Consider the following 25,207-nt stretch of genomic DNA (forward strand, 5'->3'; position numbering starts at 1 on the left):
AATTTCTCCAAAGATAAAAAAAAATTAGTATAGATAATAGAAAGTGTAAGTTTTCACAAAAATCTAAGACATTTTCGAAAACGGGATATGTTCAGAGCTTAAAATAATTATTTATAAACTTGGGAATTCTTCTGGTAAGACATTTCCAATATTGTCTCCAACATTTCATTTCTTTCTTCACTCCATTATCTGGCCAAAAACTGAAAATACAGCATCCATGGGAGACCAGGTCACTGCACCATCAGGCTTTGGGAAATTAAAGCTGCCCTAAGTTTTAGAACCTTTAACACTATTTGATCAACGTTTTTACACCGTTGCACTGTCCTAAGCGATTGTTTAAACCTGGGTTCACCTCCCATGCTCTACGTTAGTGTACTCACAAGTGATCGTGCTCTGGAGAGTGCTGTCCTGGTCAAAAGCGATGACCGTCACTTCATAGGGTGGCCGGCCCTCGTCTTCCCCATTTTGCTGGTGACCCAGACAGCAGCGGAAGCACACAGAAGTCAGGCCACACAGCAGAAGCAGCGCGCCGATGACCACCAGCAACCTGTAAGGGCCCCGCCAAGCAGTGAGAGCTCTGTGGTCTGGAGTTTTTCCCAACTTCGGCGTAATCAGTCTTCAGTGTCTCCATTTTGATTTTTGTTTGAGTATTTTATAGAATGACTATCAGATTTTAATTCCCAGACTTTCTCTTCACGTGTATACTTCCTTATTTTGCCAGCAAGACTAAGTCAGTTCACTAGAGCAATTCATGACAGATTTAAATGTGGTTTGGAGGGGCTACTTTTTACTGAAGTAATCTCCTCTCTGTGGCTTTCTGTAGAGCTGACCCTGAGAAAGTACACAATAATCCGTTGATGTTGGCCCAGGAGATGGTACTGAAATAGGAAATCCTGCTATATTGTCACACAGGTTAGAGATGAGGTAAAGAAGCTTTACTCCATGAGATGCTAGGAGATAGGCTGGATGTCTCAGTTTCTTTTCTGCTGTCAATATATTTAAAAACTAAAATAAATAACTAAATAAATAAAAGTAATACCCCCTGAGAAAAACTCCCTTTTAAACATCTTTCTGGGTAATATAGCTGAAACTTACCATATATACCAGAGATGTACCCAATCTGTGGTCAGGCAACTATGGAGAAAGAATAAAGGTTTGTTTGCGATAAAAATATAGTCAATGCCTGTTATAATTCCAGAATCAGAAATACAAGTTACAATGTATGATACCTTGTTATAATAAAAGCATCACAGGTTATATTAACTTCGATGTAACCAGCTGAATCTATTATGAAATGGGATGCCTTCAGTAGTGATTTATATTATAGATGGCATTGTGTAAGTCATTATGAGACAGACTAAACTAGTGATCATGAAAATAATGTTAATAGAACATGTAACCATGACCATTGTAAACAGTTTTGATGACAATTACCAAGAAAGAACTTTCAATGCAAGTTTACAAAGAGTGAAAATAAATGTGAAAGTTAAGGTTTGTATATATTTGAGGTAAATAAAAGTTAAACATAAAATTTCAGTTATAAGCATGATAGTTTGTAATTTATGTTTTGCAAGTTGTTGCCAAAAGGGCCACCGTATAAACAACAAGTTCCTACTATATAGCTCAGGGAACTATACACAATATCCTGTAATAAACCATAATGGAAAAGAATATGAAAAAGAATATATATATATATATATATATATATATATATATATATTTGAATCACTTTGCTGTACATCAGAAACTAACACATCACAACACTGTAAATCAACTATACTTCAATAAAAAATAAAAAGCAGGAAAAAAAAAAAAGGGCCACCATAAAAACTCCCACCGTAAAAAGGGCTTTAAATTTTCACATCCAGGATCAAAACAGATAAGCATATCCATTGAGGCCCAACAAGAAGGGGGAAAAAATGTAGAAACCAACTTCATCACAACAAAAGTTAATTAAATATTCTGAATGAACTAGGGCAATTATCAAGTTTCTCTATAGAATGAAGATAATATGGATTACAAGGGAGAAGGAGTGTGGGATAAGTTGGGGAGTGTGAAGGGGAGAGGAAGGAAAATATTTGTTTGTCACTGAAGATGAATACATTTAATACTTTATGATCTAGTGATCTGTTGAAATCCACTTCTATATCCTCTCTGTTTGCACAGTTGTAGATCATACAGTTTTCTTTTTCACTGAACAGTGTCTCTAGGTGTTCTCACATTCCCCGTTTGTTCAAAGCCCCTTCCAGTTGTACAAGGTTACAATTCTGATTCTATTAAAAATATCCCTCTTATGGTGGTAGGTGTCTAAAACCTCAGAGAGCTTGTGGCAAGTAACCAAGGCCATCACCATTTCCCTTGGGTTTCACAGACTTGGCTGTAGGGAAACTCTTCCCTTGGCTAAATATGTGTTTTCCTTCAGCCTAAGTTAAGTCTTTTCATTCAAACTGTCCCTGCTTTCTTAAATAGTTTACCTCCAAGAGGAATGAATCTCTTCCCTTTTATCTTTGTGTCCTCTGTGTCTACACAGGACCTAATTGTGACAGGCTTAGATTGAGGGATAACTACCTCAAAGTGATAGCTAAATGAAGTCTGCAATAAATTTTAACATGCCCTGAAAAACAGGAAACGCTTTGCAGATTTGAAATGGTGGTGCTACGTTGGCAATCACCCAAGTATATCTGCGTGTCAGTATCGAATCCTGTCTGTCTTGGTGACTCACTGAGAGGCTTGGGAAAGAAAATCTTTTGCAAATCACTGTGACTGTATAAATTGAGATTAAGTCTGCTGTTTTGACAGGAAGATTGGCTTTGGAAAAACGCCGTCAACAGTGTTATCTTGAGTACTTAGGATGTCACGAACACCTGTTTTTGGATAACCTGTCTGTGAGATTAGTGGCTTGATGCCATTTAAGTAGAAATAAGGGAAGTCAGAGATATCTCATGACATTTTGACCCTGTTTTGGGTGTTGATGTCTTTGTCTGTCTCGCTTTCCTCCCAGTGTGGACTCTCAGATACTTACTGTTCAGGATTGCCACAGTTCTCCTCACATCTTGTCCAAGGAAGCTGTAGGAAGGGAAACAATCTCAGACAGGGAAATGGTCTCATCTGCTCTGCTCAGCAGCCTATGAGCCGCCCCTCATGACTGCGCTGTCAGGTCAGTTGGTGACAGCAGGGCAAATACAAGGACAAGGTCATGGGGTCAGTCATGTTCGGGACCGTTTTCATCTCTCCTATACCTGATCTTTATTAAATTCGCAGTGGGAAAACCTGGAAGAGCAAATAGCTAATCTGTTTTGGTTTTGGTATTTTGGTGGTGGGTGAACATCACTGCCTCTGTGAACGAGGGGCAGCATTTATATCAATTTGTTTGTCCTAGAAATTTCCTGATCTGTCTCTCAGGATACTGTTCTTGTTCTCCTAATTCTCTATCAGTTACAAGTTGAATTCAACCCCACTGCTCTTTTTTTATTCCCTCCATACGTCAATAACTCACCGTACAAGAGAAGAAGGGGGGAAAGGGAGGGGAAAAACTTATTGATTGAATAGCTACTCTGTGCCAGCCAGATTGCCAAGAGTTTTTAAGATTTCATAACATTTCATCACAATAACCATGCTGGTGGGTTCATTATTTTGAAACGTTAAGAGACTAAGGCAGAGAGGTTTAAGTAACATGACCAGCTGCATACACCTATTGATTTGGCCAGAATTCAGATCAAACTCTCTCATGGATACGTGTGGAATGAATCACTAGAACCAGGGACAAGTCTGTTCTAACAACTGTTGACACTGCTGTCAGGTCCCTTCTACTCCCAGGAAAGGAACATCCCACTCCTTCTTTTACCTTATATTTCAGTTGACTTTCTCCTTCAAAAACCTCTCTAGGTAAACTTCTGTTCTAGAAACTGTCTCTCTCTTCCAGTAACTTGGATGACTTGATATTTCAGGAAATCAACAACAAAGGCCACAAAGTTACTCTAAAAAGAGGCAAGAATTTGTACTTACTGGGAGTTTGGGGGGAGGGGGGAGGCAGGCAGGGGACACACCTACATGTGACATTGGGTGAAAAGGATTTGTAAAAGAACAAACAGCTGATCTCTGCAGAAAACATTTGAGAAACTCCTGGGTTTGTTTTAATTTAAAATAATTGGCCACTAAGGATGACAAAGTATGTGTTTCCTCAACCCACCCCTGGTACTTCGCTTTGTTTTCTTGATTAAAGTTTAAAAAAAAAGCCTAAAGTGCTCAGCTGATAAAATGCCTCTTTTCAGGCCTGTTGCAAAAAGAGAAGAAACGAGAAAAGAAAGGAAGGGAACGAAAAGGAGGAGAAGAAGAAGTAAAAAGAAAATACAAGAAAAAGAAAGAAAAAGCTATGGTTTCAGACATTCAATTAACTGGTATATAGGAAGTAAAATAGCACCCTCCCTGTTAGGAGCTGTTCAGGAATCTGAAACCAGCCCGTTTCTTCATTTGCTTTTCTTCTTAATAGATTTTATATCTGTGTAAATTTCCCCCTGAAAGTGATCCAGAATTCCTCAGTCCAATGACTCTTTCTCAGCTAATGAGTTACTCAGAATCTTCTGCTTCTCAGTGGGGAGAAATAAAAAGTGCAAAGTATTTTAAAAGAGTTTTCTTTCTCAACTTATCTCTAATCCAGAGGCACCTAAACTGCTAGAGTAGTATTACTGCTGATATGGGAATCACCATTTAGGGGAATTATGTACTTAGTTTTAATAATTTACTTGGAATTTTTTTTTTTTTTGGCCATGCCACGCAACCTGTGGGACCTTAGTTCTCTGCCCAGGGATCGAACCCGTGCCCCCTGCAGTGGAAGTGTGGAGTCCTAACGACTGGACGACCAGGGAATTCCCAGTGACTTACTTGGGGTTTTGAGGGATAGGTGAAGAGATGTTAAAAGAGAGAAATATACATGAGACACTTCTAAATTGCCATTGCTCTCCTACTAGTATATATGTCCTTCTTTTCACTGATGTCATTAGTCACACATGCACTATATGTAACCCTATAATACTAAGGGAACATTCTAGTTATTCTTTTCCCTACCATCCCTTTGGTTCTGTATATGTCTTCCCCCCTCATTCATTTCCCTCCAGGTTCTTCTGAGAGTTGATTTATCTCAGAAACAAAGAAACAAACAGAAGTCTTATGCCTGCATTTTCACAACTCACCTGGATGAAATACACCACGGCAGAAGCCATCGGGGCTCGGGATTGCACTCCCATCGGGCTGGACTCCTGCTTCTCCAGATCATGCACTGGGCGTCCGTTGCCTCCTTTCCATGCTCTGTGTCATGTCTGACTTCTTGACCTAGAGGACTTAAGGAGAGAAGCTTCTCAGCAATAAGTCGGTTTTTCCTCCTCTCTCCTTCTCTTCTCTGACTCCCTCGGGCTGTTATTTTCTGTGATTTTTCTCTCCCCTTTCATCCTAGCTTCTTTCTCTATTTCTATTCCTGGTTTTAAGGTCTCCACATTTGCTTCCCTGTGTCTTCTCTTCTTCCATTCTACTCTTAGTCCTTTCTAGATGTCTTTAACTTTCTCACACTGCCTCCAAAAAGGAAGACGTTCAGGAAGGACACATCAGTCCTGTGAATTGGATATTTTTCTAGGCAGTGGTGAGAAACTGGACTTGAAGGAGAATCAAAGGCATGTTGAGGGTGACCACATAAGCTCTCTTCTCCATCAGAAAAGGAGTAATAGTCTTGGTCCTTCACCCAAGCACTCCAGGGTGACTGTTGGCAGTTGAAAGTCACCCTGCCAATCTCCATTCACTCCCCTCTCCGTGTGATTAGCCCGCCTCTCTTGCTCTCCCCTTCACTATGCAGGCTTCCCCTTCACTATGTTGATAATCAACTCTCCTGGTTCTGGGTCATTTATTCCTAGACACTGGAGTAGGGCTGAGAGGTTGCCAAATGAACTGGAAATCTATAGCATCTTTGGAGAAAGCAGGTGGGGAGATTAGAATTTCTGGGTGCTGTCCATGAAATCCCCCTCCACCCTGACTTCAATTCCCATTGAAATAGTTAAAGAGACATTTTAAAAACAAGATTCAAGATCTATATGTCTCTCTCACTCTCGCTCTGTCTCTCTCATATTATGTAAAGTCAGAGCAAAAATAAGCACACATGGTAAGGACATAGAAAATTTGTAAAGACGCACCTCTATAGGAACAAATGAATGCTGTATAAATGATGTATGCTTAAGCCAGTAATCTTTTAATTAATACAAAGTATTAAAATTTTTTTAAACACAAAGTCTTTCATGAGAAAATTGGACATTTGTTTACAGGGATCTATCTTATAAACATTGGGAAAAAGACAACTTTCAGATACTAACTCTGAAAATCTGATTTTACTGAGTTGTTGAGGGGAGACCATTGGGCGAGGTTGATTCTCAAAGCCCTCCCACCGCATAACAATGTGATATGAGAATGGAGAATATAAACTTAATTTTATTTCTTAGCTAAGGAAATCAAATAGTGAGAGAAAAATCTGGTATGATACTGGTGATTCAAAATCATTCATTTCCAGAAATAAATGAACACTACATTATTTTTTTAAATGTAAGAGTACTTTCCAAATTTCAGCAGAAAACTTGGCCAGGTAGGAGGTATTTTACAGGGTAAGAGAGCAGAATTCTAATCTCGGCCCTCCACTAAATTATTATATAATTTCTTCACTTCTCAATGTTCCCATTCATTAAATAGGAGTGGAATGCCCACTGGACCTGCCCTAGATGTTGCTTTATGTTGCATCATGAAAGTATTTTGATTAGAATATTTCTAGTCAGAGTGTCATGTACATGTTCATATAGCATCATTAACCTTGCCCTTCTCATTCTCTTGTCAGACAGACAATAGGGCATCATGGCTAAGAAACCAGCTTGGCTGGGATTAAATACAATACTTACTTGGTCACTTATTAGGTGTGGGATCTTAGGCAAGTTATTACATCTCTCTGTTGGCTCAGTTTCATCCTATATAAAATGGATAAAATAATGTTACTTCATACACTTATAGAGATTAACTATGTTAATGTGTATGGAATACATACACTAGTCCTGATATAACAAGTATTTTGTGAGTGTTAACTAAGATTGTCTTGATTTCCACTCAATTTTAACCGTAACTTTTCCCTTCAATATGCTGGATAACTGATGTCCTCCTGCCTCTCATGTGTATTGTTACCATGACCTTGTTTTAGCTTTCCTAGCATTCCCGTTCTTGAGTATTTCCCCTTGCTATCCTGGCCCTCTCTTCTCCCAGCCCTGCCAGCCTTCACCTGCATGAACAGGTTTGCCCATTAACATGACATTTTCCCCCCAGTTGCACTTTCCTGCCATGTGATTGCCATCATCTCTTTGCCCTCCAGCTTCCTAACAGGTTAGAACATAATGGAATTCTGTTAATGACCTTCTTGTTACTTTTCTTTCTTAGAATTACTACTGCCCCTTGCCCTCCCCCCACCCCTCCCTCCACTGGATTATTCCCAGGAGAAAGAGAACTTCTTGTTTATCCTAATGGAAGTGATTATGTCTTGTGGCAGTTCTAACTCTGAGCTCAGTCCCTATCAAAGCATCCATGTAGGGAACGATGAGACAGGAAAGAGGATTCGGGTGGGAAGACTGAAGAGGTCCACATTGGAAGGGCAGGTACCTGAGGTAGAGGGGAATGAACTCATTACAACCCTACACCATCTTGTGGTTCCATTTCGCTTGTGAATCATTAGCTTGTGCCCAGGTTGTTAAGGACATGGAGTGGAACAAATGGAGAGTACTGTACCAAAGCCTTTTCACCTATGCTTCAGGGAATTGTTATACAACAGCTATAACACGTGGGGCTAAAGAATTTCTTCTGGCTCCTTTGATTATTCTCCTTTTGACCTTGCCTAGGTCAGGTGACTCACTGCAGGTTCCCTTCCTCTCTGTGCTTCAATGAAACAGAGGCTAGGACTATTATTACTCTGAGACACCAAGAGTGAGCTATGAAGAGCTGACAGTGGGTTGGACCACAGCCATGGTTTCAAAAATAGATAATATGGCAGGAGAAACCAATTTCATCTTGCATCTACTGGAAGCTCCACTAGGAAGACATAAAATAATAGTGTCTCTACTTTATGAACCATGATTGCAGCCTAAGTTTTTTTTTGGCCGTACCACGCGACATGTGGAATTTAGCTCCCAGACTATGGATAGAACCTGTACCCCTGCGGTGGGAGCGCAGAATCTTAACTGCTGGACTGCCAGGGAAGTCCTCGATTTTTTTTTCATTTTTTTTAAGCAGCCTAAGTATTGAGTGGGAACCTCAGAGGCACTGAAAGTCAGTGATAGGATGAGATTTAAGGAATTTTACAAAACAGGAGGATTAAGATTATCACAGAATTATTAACTTTATATACCATGTAACACATTACCACAAATTATGTAAGCAGCAATGTAAAATGACACATATTTATTATCTCACAGTATCTGTGGGTCAGAAGTGTGGGCACAGCTTAGTTGGGTCCCTTGCTTAGGGTCTCACAAGGCTACCATTCAGGTGTCTGCTGGGTTGTATTCTCATCCAAAGGCTTAACTGGTGAAGGATTCATTTCTGAGCTTCTCTAGGCAGAATTCGTTTCTCTGTGGCTGTAAGATTCATGTAAGTTGGGCTTCCCTGGTGGCGCAGTTGTTGAGAGTCTGCCTGCCAATGCAGGGGACACGGGTTCGAGCCCTGGTCTGGGAAGATCCCACATGCCGCGGAGCAACTAGGCCCGTGAGCCACAACTACTGAGCATATGTGTCTGGAGCCTGTGTTCCACAACAAGAGAGGCCGCGATAGTTAGAGGCCCGTGCACTGTGATGAAGAGTGGCCCCCGCTTGCCGCAGCTGGAGAAAGCCCTCGCACAGAAACAAAGGCCCAACACAGCCAAAAAAATAAAAATTAAAAAAAAAAAAAAAAAAAAAGATTCATGTAAGTTGTTTCTTTAAATACAGCTGGGGAGAGAGAGGGAGGGAGAGAGAGTGCACAGGGAGAGATCTGTACTTTAGTGAGATAGGCACTACACCTTATGTAACCACATATATGTGATCACGTACATTACATCACTTTTGCTGCACTCCAAGCCACAGATCCCACCCACACTCAAGAGGAGGAGATTACACAAGCAGGGATAATGAGAACCACTTAAGGTCTGTCAAGTCTGTCCAGCTATCTGCCACATAAAAATTGTAGAAATTATTCCCATGGATGTTTCAAAAACAGGAGAAACCCAAATGTCCCTCAATGAATGAATGGATAAAGAAAATGTGGTATACCTATGCAGTGGTATATTATTCAGCCTTAAAAAGGAAGGAAATTCTGACACATGCCACAACATGGATGAACCTTAAAGATATTATGCTAAGTGAAATAAGTCAGACACAAAAGGACAAATATCGTATGATCTCACTTGTATGAGGTCCCTGCAGTAGTCAAATTAACAGAGGCAGAAAGTAGGATGGTGGTTTCCAGGATCTGGGAGGACAAAGGAACGGGGAGTTGTATTAGTCAGGGTTTTCCAGGGAAATGAAAACAATAGAATTTGTATATATAGAGAGAAGGGGATTTACTATAAGGTATTGACTCATTTAATTATGGAGGCTAGCAAGTCCAAATCTGTAGTGTGGGCTGGCAGACTCAAGACCTAGGAGAGCCAATGGTGCAGTTCCAGTCCAAAGGCTGTCTCCTGGAGAATTTTTTTCTTTTTTGGAGAAAGGGTAGTTTTTTGTTCTGTTCAGGCTTTCAACTGATTGGATGAAACCCACTCACTTGGGGAGAAATCTGCTTTACTCTACTGATTAAAACGGTAATCTCATCCAAAAACGCCCCTGCAGAAACAGTCAGAAGAATGTTTGACCAAATATCTGGGCACGCTGTGACCCAGTCAAGTTGACACATAAAATCAACCATCACAGGAGTTATTGTTTAGTGGATACAGAGTTTCAGTTGGAGAAGATGAAAAACATCTCGGAGATGGATAGTGGTGATGGCTGCACAACAATGTGAATGTGTTTAATGCCATGAAACTGTACACCTAAAAATGGCTAAAATAGTAAAAAATTTTATGTTGTGTAAGTTTTACCACAATAAAAAGAGAGAGGAATAGCTTAACACCTACAGGTTTGAATAACAAAAGGCAAAATATGGCCATGTTGAGGGGCTAGATCACCCAGAAGATGGTGACTGGTCTAGTTTTCATACTGTCCGTGTTGTGGCACTTCTGCGTGAGCTTCTGGTTGGAGTGACATCAGGAAAAGATTTGAGGGTGCCCCTGATGTGGGTATCCTCTACTGCATACCACATTTAAAGTCTACTATGAAGTGGATATGCTCTGCCTTGGTGATCTGAAAAGTCTCTCACTGAATCCTTTGAGAGAGATTCATACTGCGTTTATAATATCACTTAGAAGAAGTCACCTATGTCTTTTATGATCTGGTATAATTGAAAGAACAGTGAACTGAGTTCTTGTCTAGCATCAGGTAGAAAAGAGATATTCAGTAAACCACTTAAATTTTGGGGACTTTAGTTCCACTTTCTCAAAATAAAAGAATCGAGATAGATTTTTCTTAGATTTCTTTGTAGTTTAAAAATCCAGTTTATGCTGGTGATGTCTTCACAATTAAGAATCTCGTGTTAACTGTCAACTGTCTTTAGAATATTAGCACAATTAGTATGGTATGCTAGGGTGGTAGAAAAGAATGAGATTTCCTTAATAGAAGGGGAATCTATCCTTACTTTTAAAGGGCTTATAATTTAGTTGGAGAAATGGAATAACATTAATGAAGTTGAAAATCAATACAGTGCATGTTAGAGTACATAAAATGAGGGGAGAAAAAGAAACTGACGATGACAATCTGACCTGTGGGTGTTAAGGTGAGAGGATTTTTTAAAGAAAAAAAAATTGTTTTTGAAGGAAGTATAGGACTCGTAGAGCTCACCACCAAGTCCTGGACTGCTTAGGGAGATTCCTGTGAGTGTTGACCCAAAGGACAATGATTATGTTCTCCTGGGTCTCATGGGTGAAGTGTGGAGGTGAATATCAGAAATCTGGGCGATCTAGCTCAATCTTAGGCCTTCTGTAAGGAATGCATTTCTTTCTGGTCTTGTGTCTTTCTTTGGGCATTTTAACTACATACTCACATGCATCCTTCTGAGATACTTCTTCCCATAAAAAGCTACGAGGATGTGATGGGCTCACGAGAAATATGTGTCATGTCCATTTCCTCAACAAGGGTACCTATATGTCTCATCTTAATCCACTAGAATATTGATGGCATCCAAAATAGCGTCGCTGTGGGAAATGATAAGGTGTCCACTTCATTGTGGTATCATTTCAGTATTTATTAATCATCATTAAAAGAATTTCCTGAGATCCTATTTATGTGAAAGTCCCCTTGGCAAATGCAGTAATGTATCTAACCTTGCTTCCTGGCACTCACAATCAAGGGAGGTGGCGTGGGGCTTGAGGGATAAAGGTAAGTAACATTGATTTGTTACAAGCTGATTGGACTAGGATATATTTGCAAGTTGCTGAGCTTCCTTTGTGATCTGTCTCATAGAGTAGCACTTTAAATGATCAACTATTTTCAGTTTGGCCTCAGATACCTGCACAGAAAAGGCGAATACAAAAAATTTAGGGAGGAGGAGAGAAATGGAATCCTAATTGGGCTTTCATTTTGGTGAAAAATTATTACTGGTGAAAACTATTCATTTTCCTAATAGTTTCCTAGATTTTGTTTATTTACATATTTTTCTCCAATCTTTTATGTATTCTCTTCTTTTTATTTTTCTCCTGGTATAGTTTAAAGCAAATACTAGCTATATCTCTAATAGATATCTCTAATAGATAAGGATTTTTTTAAAAAGCATGTATAACTGCAACAAGATTTTTTTTTCTGGTTATGAGGTTGTGAGGGAAAAATAGGTGAGAATTCTATCAGTGAATACATATAGTATCTTTATTGGGATCCCATAGAAGTCTTTGTGACTCAAGGCAAACATATAAAATGTATTCTTTGATGAGCAATTCCACTGTGTTGAGTATTACTACCGCTAGTATTAATAACTACCATTTATTGATTTCTTATTATGTTTGAAGTACAAAGCTTAGCATTTTCACCCAATATCTCATTTGAACACCTATAGCAACATTATCAACATTATCAAGTGGACATTATAATGTCCTAATGTAGAGCCAAAGCCATTCCCCAAGATTAGAGACCAAGGGAATAGCAAAGGAAGGATATGAAACAAGCTCCATCTGGCTCCAAAGTTCTCTCTGCTGCTATGTTATACTGCCACTGTATGAAATAACACTCCTAAGTTCTAAAATTACCTAGGTTATCATGGCTAGAGACATGAGTCATAAGTGATTAATCCCCAAATTCCTAGGTCTATAGCTGATGAAAAAAAGTCAAAATTAAAAAGGAAAATGTGAGACTTATGAAAGACTCAGTATAGAGATAGTCTGCTACAGTGAAATAAACAAATATGGATATTGGCATCGAGTAGTCTGGTCTAATGCACACTCTTCCACAAATTTGCTGTGAATTACCCTTTTAAATTTCAGTTTCCATATCTGAAGCGTGGGTACAAATTCCTCTCCTCTAATGCTCATGGAAAATACATTTTTCCCTTTCATAAATTACTTAGTGAAATATCCTGAAACACTATCAGAATCACCACTTTCCCCTCCTGCAATAGACATAACCCAAGAATTTGCGTCACCCAACTTCTCAGTATGAAGCAAAGCCTCTCCTTCCTCCTACCAATGATTGAGTCATTCTAGTAGATATCAGTAGCTATTTAAACACTCCAGCAGGAGCTCACACATTTTTACTTTGTAGAAGTCCTTGACTGCTTCACTCTCTCATTCTTGGAATAAATTTGAAATGACTTTTGATGACCTCAAGAGCAAGAGTATGAAGGATCAACTTGACCAGAAGCCAAATGGAGAGAGAGACAAAGGTACTAGGGGTGGCTAAATATGTACAGGGACAGAATTAGGTTAGAAATGTAAACTAACTGAATATAGGATTAGAAGACTACAACACCTGAATATGGGAAAATATTAAAGAGTTAATAGCACTTACTTAAAGGAAAAACAAGTCAGATATAATGGTGATAACGAAGATGATGTTGATGAATAAACTAACTTGGTATGAATGATGCTGTAGTAGAGGGTGGTAACTAACTTTTATTGAACATTTGCTATAGGCTATTTTCTATGATATTCACTTTACATGCATTATTTCTCTAAATCTTCACACTTTGAGATTAGGACTAATATTATCTCCCTTTTACAGAGTTTTACCCAGTTTTATGTGGCTAGTAAGTGGTAGAGCTAGGATTGATCTATAAGATGGAATGAATATTGACCAGAGAGAAATGTTTATTGAAAGATTTACTCAGATATTTGCCTCCAAGGCTAGGATTGAGCAATTATTTGCAAGACACATAACTGTCTTCAACTTCCTTTCTGCCAACTTGCCATACACATTTCTAGGAGCTTAATAACTTTTGAATCAGAGAATAAACCATATTGCTTCCTGTCAAAATTTCTATTTTGTTTGGATCATCTGTAGTGTCTATTAGGAGTGCTTTTGACGCCTGAGAACTCTGTGAATATATGTGACCACTGATTGATTTGGATCATTATACATTCATGCTGGAAGTTTTGTGATGTGACGTTCTAAGTCACATAGCTACTGACAATTGGATTAAAGACCTATGTTTGGATCTTAACATCTGTGTGATCTTAGGCAAGTCACTGAATTGTCAGTTTCCTTGTTTGCATTTAGAGGATAACATTGTCAGTGCCTTATTTGTTTATCTTACAAGGTGAGGAGTCCAAATCCATTACACGAAATGTTTTCCTGCTGAACCAGTAATATCTGTGCTTTTTAAGTGGTGGACCTCATAATAAGATATTCGTACACCTGTGAGCTACATGATTTATTTATTTTTATAATAATGGTGAATTTTTCTCTTGTAACAAGAAGGCCACAGCTGGTGTGAGTAGTGGACATGATGTTAATATGAATCAAGTGAATATTGAGATTTCATTCCTATTTTTCTTTGGTCAGTAACCCCAGTTCCAAATAAAAATTGAATAGCACAAAATTATGTATTAGTTCTTTGAGGTTTTCTCGGTTAACTGACTAAAGGCTTATTTGCTTGATATCTGACATTCGTTTATGGTATGTTACTTATAACTGCGTATACGTGTGTGTGTGTGCGCATGTGTGTGCATGTGTGTGTGTGCACACGTGCGTGTACATACACATGATCCATATTAAAAACATCAGGCTCTCTACCCTGTGGAGGAAGTTAATCTAACCAAGCTGGGCTGAGAGTTTCTTGAAGACTCACTGTGGGGACAGTAGACAAAGCATAAGCTTTAGAATCAGATACCTGGAGTCAAATATCTGGTATTGAATCCTGGCTCCTAAATGTTGTTAGCTGCATGACCATAGGTAAATTACTTAAATTCTTTAACTGTACATAGTTCACATCTGTAAATGTGAGTAATGAATTATTTGCAAAGCCATTGGGAATACTAGAGGTAAGTAATGCAAAGCACCAGGTACAGACAGTATCCAAAGAATTGTTTGATCCCTTGCCTCCATCATTTTTGTCTTTCTGAATCTATCCTCTGTCACTTTAGGTCTTCGTTTTCTTTCCTCTCGGAGGTGGTACCCTGCTGCTATGACTCTAGGGATCCTTTGTCTGGGATTACTGGTGACCGTTATATTGCTGATAATCCAATGTAAGTGCTGAAGCCGGGAAAAGCTGGAGAAAAAAAAATGAGAACTTATAAACATGGTTTATTTGTTGGTTTCATAACAACTATAAACAGCCTTGATTTAGATACATTTTAGGCAAATTGTCCTAAGAGTGAGTGGGAAGATGAATGGGTATATTGTGCTCTTCCCTCAACTAGATTGAGGCATGGGATGAAGATTATGAATTGTAGGTTTTTGTTTGGTTTTGTTTTCATAACTTCATGGATAAAGCCTATTTAAATCCCAGAATAATAAGGAAGAAGATAATTTGAAGTTACTAATCCACAAGGTCACCCGAGGGACCCAAAAGTAAAAGAAACTTCATTTAGTTCATGCTGAGTTTTAATAGAGTTTTAATACCCATTTAAAGAGCCCAGAAATACAGTCTTCATAAATAAAACATTTAAAACAAAACATTCTTCAAATTTATAATATGGCCATTTAGGAAAGAGGGCATGTTGAGAGGAAAAGAAATGAAAGGAAAGATGAAAATGGCTAAGAAAGAAAGAAAATGGTGCTGATCATCTATCTAATACACCTGTGTATTTAGGGCGTAGATCTGAGTTATTTATCTCTAGAATCCTAGAATCCTAGGCTCTCTAGAGTCCTAGAATCCAGGTTACTAAGGCCTTTGAAGTGCTAATTTGTTTCTCGGTTGTTTAAGGTCTCAAACAACTTATGTTTTCCATCTATGAACACTTTCAATCTTTAAAACTTTTCCTACTGATCTGGGAGAAGAGCCCTTGACTCAGAGATGGTCATTGGAAGAGTATTCCTCTGAGGCTTGGACCACTTTGCAACAGGGTCAAATCTGGCTTTCAACCCAAGAGGTCTACTTTGTACTGAACCGTCAAGCTTCTAGAACTGAGACATTGGACCCTTAACATTTGTTGCCTGCTTGATTTCACAACTTTCCTTTCATCTCCACCCTTCCTTAAAAAAAAAAAACAACAAAAAAAAAACCAAAAAACAAAGAAAATAACAAACTAAAACTGAAAAATATGTTTTCAGACTCTTGTGTTAGCAGCTTAAAAAAATTCCGTGGGAGGGTTTCTCAAAAACGGGTTGAGTGTCACAGTTTTTAACTAAAATCAGGAAATGTGGAAGGGTAGAGAAAGGGCAGAGGAATTAAGACACAACTAGAGTAAGTCATTAATGACCAGTGCTACTAACAGTCACTGAGTCTGGTTGGTGTCTGACTATCTTAGATTGTCTATATTTTGTTTATGCCACTCGTATAAGACTTATCTTATGATTCCTTTTAACTTGTGTGTAACTCTCAACAACGAGTAAAATCCTGTCTTTATTTTTTAAAATCACAAGTATCTGTGACAGTTCCTCACATTAAAAAAATATTGCATGAATATCAAATAATTTCCAAATCTGTAATTCCTGAATAAATTTGGGTCATCGTGCAGCAGTTTGTTGTCAAAACAAATGGTTTGATTCAGTTCTTTGATTTGCTCAAAATCCTGTGGAGGAATTTTTACTGGGGTTGGAAATGGAGTCTTAATTCAGTTCTGATTTAGTATCCCAGGTGTCTGATCTCCTAAAGCAACAGCAAGCAAACCTTACTCACCAGGAATATATCCTGGAGGGACAGATTTCAGCCCAGCACCAGACAGAAAAATCTTCCCAGGAGTCACAATGGGAACTCAAAGAAATGATAGAAACCCTTGCCCACAAGCTGGATGAAAAATCCAAGAAAGTAATGGAACTTCATCACCAGAACCTGAATCTCCAAGAAGCTCTGAAAAAAGCAGCGAACTATTCAGGTATGAGGGAGGGAGGGGTGAAGAGAGACAGTGGAAGCTTCTCTGTAAATCTTAACATTTTTTGGAAATATCTCTAGGCACAAAATTGGCATACTGATATATGTATTCTTTTTTGTTCATCATGTTCTACACCAGAAGTCCTCTCTTTTTGTCATCCTCACCCTATCCCATGCCAAGTTCTTGAGTTAATCTGATTCAATTAACCATACTTTTTGGTGGATTTAAGTTTTCCTGCCTCACAAGAGCCTTCTCTTTCTTTTTAAGTTTCTAGTTTTGAGATTTTTCTGGAAGAAATCCCTCACCTTTACCCTTTGCACAGATTCTTCTCTCTTTCCATTCCAATGTATCTTAATCATTGATTTCTTTTCCTAAGGGGTCTCCTTTGTCCTGGGGACCCCTTCCTCTTCATGAGCATTATTCTATGGGACTGTTTCTCATAACGTGTACTACATCAATGTAAGTTGAATCAATAGAGGTGAGCTGGCTTGAAAGTGTTAAGTAGATACTTCAAATTAGACAAAGTTATGAGAGACCCAGGAAGTCACTGTATATGAGAAGGACTGAGATGATCTCAGCTGACTAGGTGAACTCAGAATCTAGGAGGCAGATAGAAACATTTCTAACATGGAGATGATAATGTGAACTCAATATTACAGAAGTCATTTGTACAGTTAGTATAGTTTTTCTACAACGTATAATTAAATCAGGTATGTGCTTTTAGTCATGGGGAGAATTTGAAAGTGTGAAATAGAGTCACTTGCAGTGGTACATTGCTTTCTTGGCATTAGTAGCTAGCTGCCACTAATAGAGATTTCTGCAGCTTCTTGCTTGTACAGCTCACCTTAATCTCAACCACGTAATTTTGTTGAATAAAGATTATAAAGTAACAGTTTATAGGTACCCATCCATTTATTTTATAGATGAAAAAATTGAAACCCAGGTAAGTTAAATGATAATAACGATAAGTAGTTTTGTATAAAGTTTTGCAGTTTATAAATCCCTTCAGTATGTACAGGGTTATTTAAATTTCCAAAATTAGCAGACGTTTATAGACAAGCTGATTTTTTTAGCAAGTGTCAAACATATATTGAATCTCTTTAAGGAAAGAGCTGTTTAGGAAATAAAACCATCTCAAAGAAGGCTTAAAGGAAGGAGGCTAATATATCAAGGACAGGAATGTTTATATAAGCAGACATAGCTACATACCAAAAATGGTTTATTTCACAGGTGGGGCTGTAAAATAGTCTTGTTTTTATCAGTTGTATGGGAGTAAAATTATGTCAGGATTGTTCAGAACCATATCCCAGAGATGCCAAGTGTGGACAACTAATCAAAAATAATAGGTGATATGTCTTTTGTAGTAGATACACCAAGTAACGTGTTTTCATTCCTTGGCAGTGTCAGATAAAGGCCAATTAGTAGAGATGCCAAATAAAGCACTGCTGTTCATCAAGCAGCTTTGAGAAGATTCTCAAAAACATTAATAATAAAATACTCTGCAAAAAAATTATGCCAGTTTTCTCAAGTTTGAGACAAGTTTTATCTTTCTTACTAACCAGTCTGTGGTCCTCGGTATATGTATGAAGAGGGCAAGACGCTGAGAAATTAGCATATGTGATTTGCTTGAGGTCAGCCAGCTAGAAAGATGCAGCGTCTTCAAAGTAACAGACTACATTTTAGCACTGGAATTAGTGGTGGTTCTCAACCTTTAGTGTACAAAATTATCACCTAAGTAGCTTGTTAAAAGTGGCAAGTTCCAGATTTACCCCAAAACCCTGTATCAAAATATCTTGAGGGGCATCAAGAAATATTTCCTCAGTTAATTCAAACTCAGGAGTTTGAGAGGTAGTGTGATATAGTGACTAAACACACAGATGTTAGCGTTGGACTGCCCATGTTCAAATTCCCATTTTATCTATCTTTCAAATGAAGAAAATTAACCTAACTCTTACATACTGTGGTTATGAGGATTAAATGAGCCAATACATAAAAATTACTGCCAACCATCTTTGGCACGTTGGTTAACACAGTGATTATTGTGTTTGTTAAATTAAAAAATAATAATAATTAAAGGAAATACAGGTGGTTTGAATGCCACATTTTAACATTCATCTTTTTCACTTTTTCATAGCTTGGAAAACCTACCTAGACCTTTCTTTTAGTTCAGGAAAACCAATATACTCTTTCCTTTGACATAGTAAGACAGGACTAGGCAAATTAATAAGTTAGGAAGCTTGCATTCTTTGCTTTCAATCCGGCCTTATGTATACCCTTCCTCATTCACTTTCTTCTTTCCTAGTTCAGTGCCCTTCTACTTTGTCCTCTCTGATAAAGCCTATTCTTACAAAATTATCCGATGGTTTTATGCCACAATGAAAATTGAAATTAAAATGTTGCCTTGCTCAAGGATTTGAGGTTTGGTTTTTTTTTTTTTTTTTTGGTCACAGCATAGAACAAAGGGCTTTGTTCCCCAGTAAAGAGATTCCAAGTGTTAGTAACACACAGAAGAGATGACGATGATGAAGGGGAGAAGAAGGAGGGGGGAGGGGAAGGGGGAAGAGGAAGAGGATTTGGGGATCGTTTAAAATATCTGTAAAACACATATTTTGCCTATCGCCTAAGCCCTGAGTTGAGTTTTTTGGACTCTCTGGGAATTTTCTGCTGAAAACTTATCCCTACTTTCTGAAATCTTATTTAAATTGAGATGCTCTCTTTGCATCAATATACTGTTCTCCCTAGAACAGCTCTGTCCAAAAGAAATACAGTGTGTGCCACATATGCAACATTAAATTTCCTAGTAATCACAGTAAACATGAAAAATAAACAGATGAAATTAATTTTAGTGACATATTTCATTTAACCCAATATACTTGAAATATTATTTTGACACTAATCAGTATAAATATTATTAATGGGATATTTTATAGTCTTTTTTTCATAGTAAGTTTTCAAAATCAGGGGTATATTTTACACTTACGGAACATCATCTCAATGCAGACTAGCCGTAATTCAAGTACTCAGGAGGCACATAGGGCTACATGTCCAGAATCAGGAGGCACAGTATCTAAGCCCAAATCCATCATTCAAAGACCTGAAGTTTTAAAATATATAAGCATATCTGTTTTAGTAGCAGAATAGCTATTACATATTCATCCCCCCAACTCTCACTTCCATGATTCCAAACATAATTTTAAAAAAATTAGATCAGATTCTAAAATTACATCCCAGCTCAAGCCTTGCTTTTTAATTGAGTTTTCTAAAATCAGAATGCTTCATTTCTTTTTTCTCCAAAAAATGGAGCAATAAAGACTCTAGGCTATTTAGGTATTTGCAGAGTCTGGGTATAATTCTAATTAAGAAGAGGCGGTAGCATGTGAGAGTCCTGAGAGATGAATTGATTTAAGAATTGTAGCAATATTTTTACTCAGGCATAACTCACTTATTAAGTATATTACATTTCCTAGGTCCTTGTCCCCAAGACTGGCTCTGGCATGAAGAAAACTGTTACCAATTTTCCTCTGGCCCATTTAATTGGGAAAAAAGCCGGGAGAACTGCTTGTCTTTGGATGCCCACATGCTGAAGATTAATAGCTCAGATGATCTGGTGAGTTTTTAATGGATGTGTGTTGGGCTGGAATATTGGTTTACAGGGAAATAGGTCACGTTAAGGCCTTCCTTGAGAATCAGAATATGTACCTGTTTTCTAGCCTAGGCTGGCCACTGGTTACATGCATGACCTTGGATGGACAGGTTATGAAGTATCTCTAGGCTCCAGTAGACATTTCTGTAAAGCCATCAAGAGGATGTCTAAGAGCTCTTTGGGTTCTTTCGTTTTGTGAATCTAATCTAAAAAGTCCACATCGACTCTTTCATCAACTCAGAAACGTTACTTCCCACAGGAATTCATCCAGCAAGCAATTGCCCATTCCAGTTTCCCATTCTGGATGGGGTTGTCTCTGAAGAAACCCAACTACTCATGGCTCTGGGAGGATGGTTCTCCTTTGATGCCCCACTTGTAAGCTTCCTCTTCTTTTTGATGCTGCACTTGTAAGTTGCCTATTCTTTTTGATGCCCCACTTGTAAGTTTCCTATTCTTTGCTGAACTTACTAGTGAAGTTACTGCCACATTCCACACAATGTCCTCTTCTTGCTAGAAAGAAGCTTGGGGAATTTCTGAATCTCTCTCCCCAGCTCTCTCACACAGGGACTTGCCCGTTTACCCATTCAGACCTTCTCTTAAATTTTCCTTCTCACGTTTATTGCTGACTTGAAGCTTTCAGACAAGGCTAAGTGCCTGACACAAGGTGGCAGTAAATCTAAATTTGTTTTTCCCCCTGCCTGCAGGTTTAGACTCCAGGGAGCTGCTTTCCAGATGTATCCTTCAGGCACCTGTGCATATATACAAAGGGGAACTGTTTTTGCTGAAAACTGCATTTTAACTGCATTCAGTATATGTCAGAAGAAGGCGAACGTATTGAGAGTACAGTGAATGTGAAGGCTCTGGAAGAAAAGGAGAAGACCTTTGAATTTTCTTCTGAAAATTAAGCTATACTTCGTCACTTAGGTGCAAACCATAAAAGCCCTGAGAACTTTCTGTTACTAGCTAAAGTGCAGAACTCCTTAGCAGAGACTGGGGCCCAGCTGCTTGACACCTTGATAGCAAAAGTTTCAATTCTCTATGTATATTTTTTTCACCTAGCTTGTTCCAAACCCCCCTGCCAGTCTTCAGTGAAGTCCATTTTCCTGTTTCTGTTGTTGTTTCTAAGAACTTGTGGCCTAATTCAAGGTCACAAAAATTTTTCTGCTATGTTTTCTTCTAGACATTTTATAGTTTCAGATTTTACGTGGAAATCTATACCTTTTTTTGGGGATAATTTGTAAGTCACGTATGGATGTATGGAAGTTCTTTTTCTTTTCCTTTTTGCATGTGGATATTCAATTGTTTTTGCAACATTTGCTGAAAAGACTATTCTTTCTTCACTACGTTGCCTTTGCACTTTTGTTAACAATTATCCATACATGTCTGGGTCTATTTCTGGACTCTATTCTGTTCTATCGATCTATTTGTATATTCTTTGTGCATAACACCATTGTGATATTTTGGATTCTGTAGTTTTATAGTATACCTTGAAATCACATGGAGGTAGTTCTTCAATGTTGTTTTGGTTAATCTATGTCTTTGCATGTCTAGCTTAATTTTTGAATTGGCTTGTCAATTTCTAAAAAAAACTTCGAAATTTTGAATGTGATTTCACTGAATCTATAGATAAATTGGGGGAAATTGAATTCTTTAAAATACTGATTTGTTCAACTCATGGATTTTCTTTATGCAATGTTTTGTAATTTTCTCTGTATAGATGTTTCACATATTTTATTAGATTATCATCATGTATTTCACATTTTTTATGCTACTGTAGATGGTATTGTTATCATTGTAGCTTTTATTTCCAATGTCCTTTGCTATTGTATAGAATTATAATAGTTTTTTATATTAACCTTATATCCTGAAACCTTGATAAGCTCACTTATTTCTTCTAGTAAGTTTGTGTGTGTGTTTGTGTGTGTGTGTGTGTGTGTGTGTGTGTGTATTTCATTGGATTTTCCTCATACATAATCATGTCATCTGCAAATAAAAATATTTTTATTTTTTCCTTTCTGGATGATTTTTATTTCTTTTCCTTGCTTGATTTCATAGACTAGAACCTCCAGTACAATATTGAATAAAAATGGTGAGAGTGCAAATTCTTATTTTGTTCTTGATCTTGGGAATAAGTCAATGTTATACCATTAAGTAAGGTGTTAACTGTATGTTTTTCATAGATGAATATTATCAGTTTGAGAAATTTTCCTTTTGTTCCTAGAATACTGAGGTTTTATCAGAAATGGGTATTGATTTGTCTAATACTTTTCCTATATCTGTTGAGATGATCATATAGTTTTTCTTTTCTCTTTTTAGTTTTTTAACATGATGAATTAACTTAAATAGCTATAGAAGTTTAAGCCAACTTTCAATTCTCGAGATGTATTATCATTTTAGTATATCAGTGGATTAGATCTGCAAAAATTTGGCTTAGGATTTTTGCAACTATGTTTTTGAATGATATTTATATGTAATTTTCTTTTCATGTAACAGCTTTGTCTGGTTTAGGTTTCAGAGTAGTACTCCTTTATGCCAATTTTCTGGAAGATTTTGTGTAGAATTGGTATGATTTGTTCATTCAATGTTTGAAGCAATTTGCCATTGAAGTCATCTGGGCACGGAATTTTCTTTGTTTCACAAGATTTTTAATTATTTACTGTTAAAGGTTCAGTTTCTTTAATAGATGCAGTGCTATTCAAATGATATATTCTTGAATGAGCTTTGGTGGTTGGTGTCTTTCAAGGAATTTGTCCATTTCATCTCAATTTTTTAATTTTTTTGGCCTAACATTTTTCTTTATATTTTCTTATTACTTCAATATCTCTAGAGTCTGTAGTGATGCTACTTCTTTTATTCCTGATGTTGTTAATTTATGCCTCCCCTTTTTAAAAAAAATCAGTTTGGCTCTATAACGTTTGCTCTGAACTCTATTTGAATGAAATTAATACAGGCACTCCATTTTTTCTCTGATTAATGTAAATATGATATATCTTCTTCCATTCTTTTATTTTTAACCTATTTTTTGTCTTTTTAGTTAGAGTGTGTTTCTTTTACGTGACAAATAGTTGAGTGCTGCTATTTTATATAATTTGACAATTTCTGTCTTTTGTTTGTGTGTTTAAACCATTACATTTAATGTGATATTGATGTAATTAGATTTAAGTCTACCACCTTGGTATTTCCTTTCACTTTGTTTCAACTTGTCCTTGTTGCCTTTTCCTCTTTTCTTGCCTTCTTTTGTATTAATTAAATATTGCTTACTCTCCCATTTTATCTTCCTGTTGCCTTATTAGCTATTACTCTTTGTTTTGTTATTTTAGTAGTTGTTTCAGGATTTATATACACATCACGACTTACTGCAGTCTACCTTGAAGGGATATTATACAACTTCATGTCTACGAATAGAACCTTAGAATAGCATACTTCCATTTCTTTTCTCCCAGCCTTCACACTAATGTTGCCAGACATTTTATTTTTATATATGTTGTAAACACCACAATCCATAGTTTTCATTTTTGCTTAAATAGTAAATCATCTTTTAAAGACATTTAAACAGTAAGCAAAAATAATCTTACATATTTGCCCATGTAGTGACCATTTTGGGTGTTCTTCATCTCTTTTTTAGATCCACATTACATCATGTGATATTTTAATTTTTCTTAAAGGACTTTCTTTATCATTTCCTATAGTGAAGGTCTGCTTGTGAGGAAATCTTTCTTCTTTTCCATCAAGTTTGAAAAAATTTAAGCTGCTAGGCTATTACCTCTTCAAATGTTTTTTCTGCCGCGCCTCCCAGTATCCCCTTCACTCCACCTCTCTCCCCTCCCCCCGGCCCCTATGCACACACACACTGTTGAGGGACTCCAGTTATGTGAATATTGGGCTGCCACAGTGCCCTAATGCTTCTTTCTTTCCTGCTCTCTTCCCTCCCTCCCTCCCTGTCCTTGTTCCTTCCTTTCCTTTTAAAATTATTATCTCTCAGTGTTTCATTTTTGTTAGCTTCTATTGCTATATAATCAAGTCCATGAATCTTTTCTACTGAGTGTCTATCATTAATATCATACAGCGTGTTTTTCATCTCACACTTTGTAGTTCTCATCTCTAGAAGTATCCTTTAAAAACAAATCCTCCATGTCTCTATGTAGCTTTTTAAATCTACGAACATATGAAGAACATATTAACTATCTTAATGTCTGTGCCTTCTAATTCTAACCTCTAAGTTGTTTTTTGTAATTTTATTTTTTAATTGGAGTACAGTTAACCCTTGAATGGTGCAGGGGCTAGGGGCACCAGCCCCTTCATGAGGCGGAAAATCTATGTATAACTTTGTAGTCAGCCCTCTGTATCCTCCTTTCCAAATGTGGATTGCGTAGTACTGTAGTATGGATTTAGTGATAAAAATCCACATATTTGTGGATCCATGCATTTCAAACCCATCTCGTTCAAGGATCTACTGTATAATTGACTTACAATATTATATTAGGTCAATGCTAGATATTTTTTGTTCCTCTAAATATTCCTGAGTTTTACTGTGAGAACAATTTAAGTTACATAGAAACAGTGTGATGTTCCTGAGTATTGCTTTTATGATTGTCAGGCAGTACCAAAGAAGTTCTCAGTCTGGGGTTAATGATTCTCCATTACGAAGGAAATATTTTCTGAGTATCCCACCCAATACTCAGTGGGCTATGCTCTTGTCCAGTCTTGCTGTTGGGAAAGGGCACTGTTTCCTGCCCCACGTGAACTTGGGCATTATTTCCTTTGTTTATTTTATTTTATTTTTTTAATGATATATCTTTCCATTTATTTAGATATTATTAAAAATTCTCTGCACAGTAATTTGGAGCTTTTAATATAACACTCTTGCACATTTTTATTACATTTATTATTGTATTTATTATTAGGATATTGATAGTTTTCTTGCTATTGTAAATGACAAAAAATTGTCTATTTTTGCTGGTATATATGAATAC

The 25,207-nt window shown here is 37.4% G+C and overlaps 3 protein-coding genes across 6 annotated transcripts in view; 2 read left to right on the top strand and 1 right to left on the bottom strand.

The window, feature by feature from the left end:
- The window catches only part of TMEM52B (transmembrane protein 52B), a 30,369-nt gene extending 24,562 nt beyond the window's left edge, over positions 1–5,807 (bottom strand). For 2 of the 3 annotated variants that reach the window (XM_082421146.1, XM_082421145.1), the window contains exons 1-4: positions 5,190–5,807; positions 3,023–3,066; positions 1,096–1,134; positions 381–547 (exon numbers count right to left, since the gene is read on the bottom strand). In XM_082421146.1, coding sequence (XP_082277272.1) covers positions 381–547; positions 1,096–1,134; positions 3,023–3,066; positions 5,190–5,243 — 304 coding nt within the window. In that variant the 5' untranslated portion in view covers positions 5,244–5,807. The remainder of the gene's footprint in view (positions 1–380; positions 548–1,095; positions 1,135–3,022; positions 3,067–5,189) is intronic. The other variant, XM_082421147.1, reaches the window with a different exon arrangement.
- CLEC12A (C-type lectin domain family 12 member A) overlaps positions 1–25,207 on the top strand; it is a 340,991-nt gene that overhangs the window by 204,199 nt on the left and 111,585 nt on the right. The window lies entirely within an intron of this gene.
- OLR1 (oxidized low density lipoprotein receptor 1) lies at positions 5,956–22,245 on the top strand. 2 transcript variants are annotated; one of them, XM_082421143.1, is made up of 6 exons: positions 5,956–13,002; positions 14,702–14,803; positions 16,349–16,594; positions 20,059–20,198; positions 20,494–20,609; positions 20,939–22,245. In XM_082421143.1, exons 1-6 carry the CDS (start codon positions 12,927–12,929, stop codon positions 21,081–21,083), a joined length of 825 nt encoding a protein of 274 aa, XP_082277269.1. In that variant the 5' UTR covers positions 5,956–12,926; the 3' UTR covers positions 21,084–22,245. The 2 variants fall into 2 exon arrangements, with proteins under 2 accessions (XP_082277269.1, XP_082277270.1); XM_082421144.1 differs by having other exon boundaries at positions 20,494–20,641; positions 20,939–21,075.

Source organism: Balaenoptera physalus (genome assembly GCF_965194825.1).
Source record: "Balaenoptera physalus genome assembly, chromosome: 13".
Lineage (NCBI taxonomy): Eukaryota > Metazoa > Chordata > Mammalia > Artiodactyla > Balaenopteridae > Balaenoptera > Balaenoptera physalus.